The sequence below is a fragment of the Monoraphidium neglectum genome, assembly GCF_000611645.1.
Source record: "Monoraphidium neglectum strain SAG 48.87 unplaced genomic scaffold scaffold01445, whole genome shotgun sequence".
Lineage (NCBI taxonomy): Eukaryota > Viridiplantae > Chlorophyta > Chlorophyceae > Sphaeropleales > Selenastraceae > Monoraphidium > Monoraphidium neglectum.
The window spans coordinates 133-3,241 of record NW_014012183.1 but is presented as its reverse complement, the minus strand read 5'-3'; the positions used below and the strand labels follow the sequence as shown (position 1 = coordinate 3,241).

General features: G+C 61.0%; 1 protein-coding gene across 1 annotated transcript in view; it reads left to right on the top strand.

Annotated features, from left to right (window-relative positions):
- MNEG_7904 (hypothetical protein) overlaps positions 1-1,166 on the top strand; it is a gene marked incomplete at both ends in the record, with an annotated part of 1,760 nt that extends 594 nt beyond the window's left edge. The window contains 2 exons of the mRNA XM_014043621.1: positions 38-447; positions 1,068-1,166. Coding sequence (XP_013899075.1) covers positions 38-447; positions 1,068-1,166 — 509 coding nt within the window. The remainder of the gene's footprint in view (positions 1-37; positions 448-1,067) is intronic.
- Positions 1,167-3,109: the final 1,943 nt, after the last annotated feature.

Sequence of the window (3,109 nt, the reverse complement as noted above, 5' to 3'; positions counted from 1 at the left end):
GCACGCCGCCGTCTGTCACAGGTGTCCGCCGCCGCAGGTACCCTCGGCGGCAGCGCCACCGCCGGCGACAACGGCGGCGTCTTCACCGATGGCAAGTACATCAAAGGCGTCCCTATTCTCCGCACCACCGGCTATTCCAGGTTTGACCGGTCAACCGGCAACCTCCTGAACGCCGACGCCAACCAAGCGGCAGCCCGGGAGGGCATAACCAATTTCCTGGTGGACTCCCAGACCGCGTACACCGCCGCCCGCATGGACCGCAACACGCGCGGGCAGCTGACATCAGAGTATACCCAGTCCGCCATCCGCGGCGGCAGCGCAGCGCAGGGCACCGCGGCGGGCAGCGGAGTGACCAACCTCTGGTCGAACGCGGCGGGCGCGCTCAAGATGGGGAGCAACACGAGGCGCGCTGAGCTGGCGGGCGACAGGACGGCCGCGGCGATCAGGGTGAGATGTGCGCGCGCTATTGGCGGCGCTATACTGTGTGTGTGCGTGCGTGCGTCTTGTGTGAGAGAGAGTGTGTGTGTATTTATGTGAGAGCGAGAGCATGTGTGTGTATGTGAGAGAGAAAGAGAGCGAGAGCGCACGCGCGCGCGCGTGTGTGTGTGTGTGTGTGTGTGTGTGTGTGTGTGTGTGCACACACGTGTGTGTATGTGTGTGTGTGCGTGTGTGTGCGTGTGTGTGTGCGCGCGAGCGTGCACACGTGCACGCGCGCACGCACGCGAGAGAGAGAAGGGGGTCATGCCCAGCAGGGGCAGGGCTGTGATGGGGCGCGTTGGTGGGGGTTCGTGGGGGGCCAGTCGGACTGGGCAAGGCGCTGGCCCGCCTCTGGCTGGATGCCTGGCGCGTGCGCCCGGCCGCTTGCCCCCGGCCGCCTGCCTTGCACCGCGCCCGTGCGCTGGTGGCTTGAGCCCCAAAGTATCGGCCCGCTGTACCCTGCCCCATTACAGCAATTCTGCCTCGATACCAAGTTGTCGCGCCCGCCTGCAAGCTTGGCACGACCCAAACCCGTCTCGCCTGGCCGCCCAACCTTGGCACCCGCGTGTTCCACAATCGCCCGTCTGCAGGCCTCCCTGGACAACCCCAATGACGCGTTCCGCGCCACGGCCACTGGCGCTGTCCAGGCCAATTCAGTCGCTTGGAGCCAGAACTACAACGGCTGGTGAGCGGTGACACCACGAAACATCAGAGTAGCGCGTCCCGCTGTTGTGCCCAATTTGCAGGGATGCGGGGCCAACACCTGCGCTCGGCTGCGCCATTCAAGGCAGAGCACAGCCATTGCTGCTCGTGTGGTTTGAGCCGACCTTGCCGCATCGCAGGGCATGATCCCTATACTCACTGTATTGAATCTGCCGACTCCACTTTTCCTGCTGATTTCAAATTTGCAGGTCCCGCTGAAGCGCTACAGCTCATTGGAGCCCTGCGACTCCCGCCCTGCCGATACATCAGCAGCATCACCCGCGCGTTGTACGAGGTCGGAGGACGATCTGCCCGGGTTGCCTGCCGGACCGGAGCCCAATCGTAACCGACCAGCTATGTGTTTCCGGTGAATGCACCGGGCGGCATGCCGTGTATCATGCAGACTGCGTGCCAGGCACGTGCGGCGCACGCGCACAGCACGACGGCCTCAGTGCCAGGCGGTGCTGCCGGGATTGCCTATCCGCGCGGAGCCACGGCTGTTTTCAGCGCACGCTGTAAGCAAAAGGCGCCGCTGTATGTGCCGATTGCACATGGCATTCCTGGCAGTCTTTGCTTCAGAAACATGCATGATTTACTTCAGCTGGGCCATCACGATTACTGAACGATGATTGGAGTGGCGGCCCTTAACTTGGCCAAGTTGGCACAACCCGCAGAGCCCAGGCTTCGTTTCATTCGCTACTTCGCCAGTGTACATCAGCTTGCGCACGCGGCTGCCAAGCCCGTGGCGGTTGGAAAAGCTTAAGTGTAAACGGTTTGGTCTTGAGTCTTTGGCAGTCCACTTGAACCGATGCACTTTTGTACCTTCTGCTATCTACTGCTGAGGCAGGGGCCAGGGGCCAGGGGGCAGGGCGCACGGGGCGGGGAACAGGGGAAAGTGCGAATAGGAGAGGTGCAAATGCAAGCCGAGCAAGCATCGATGAGTACCCTGCCTGCCACAGCACCTTGCGTCGCATTACGCCACCGGGGCCCAGGAGCGATGGCAGGCGTGCGCCAGCAGTCGGGAGGGTGGAATTACAAGCCGCAGTGCGTGGGACCATGCGCTGGCGTATCGGACTAACACGCTTTGCTTGATGGTACTGCATCCGCGAACCTGCGCGCTGCGCTGCACTTTGTTTGCACCCTCGTTCCCGCATGTGCGCCTCTGTGCGCAGTGAAGCCCAGCACACACTTGGGGTCTTCGTGCATGCCTGCTTTGAACGGCACCCCGCCGGTGGCCTTTGGAATCCCAGTCAAACAACGCTGAGGCTACAAAGTCACATCCCATCATGAGCCTGGACGACTCCAGGAGCGGGCGACCGTGGGATCATCAAGATTGTTGCAAGTAGTAACAATCCAATTAGCTAATCCCAATCCAAGTGCAGTTGATGTCCTTGACCGCCCGCAAAATGGTTTGAAAATGCCATGTAGAGTCGCGCATGGTTGCATGCCGCCACCTGCCCTGTTGTTTAACCAAACCAACTACGAACCTCACTTTGCAGAAAATGACGCGCGCGGCACACGGTGGGGCACGCAGGGTGGGTGGCAAGGTGGTGCTGCACGGTCAATTTCCACTGCCAGCAAGGACATACATTGCATCTTTACCCAGCCTCCAGCCCTGCAACGCGCACAATCGTTCTGCTGAAGGATGTGGTAGAGTCACACAATATGAAGAGCTTGGGGAGTGACAACTTGGCAGCTACCGCACGCATGCAGGGATCAACCGCCAGTTGGCGGGTAAGCAATGCAATTTTAGCGCTTTTGAAAAAATCAGGTGTCGGGAAAGGACCGATCCGCGGGCACCTGATGTGCTTGACCGAGTTACAAATGGTGTCATCGTCCAGGCCGATGCTCTCCCGAGACCAGGCGCAACCTGTTGCAGGCGTGCGTTGCCTCAGCACTCCGAAACAAGTAATGGTCAAGCAGCACACCT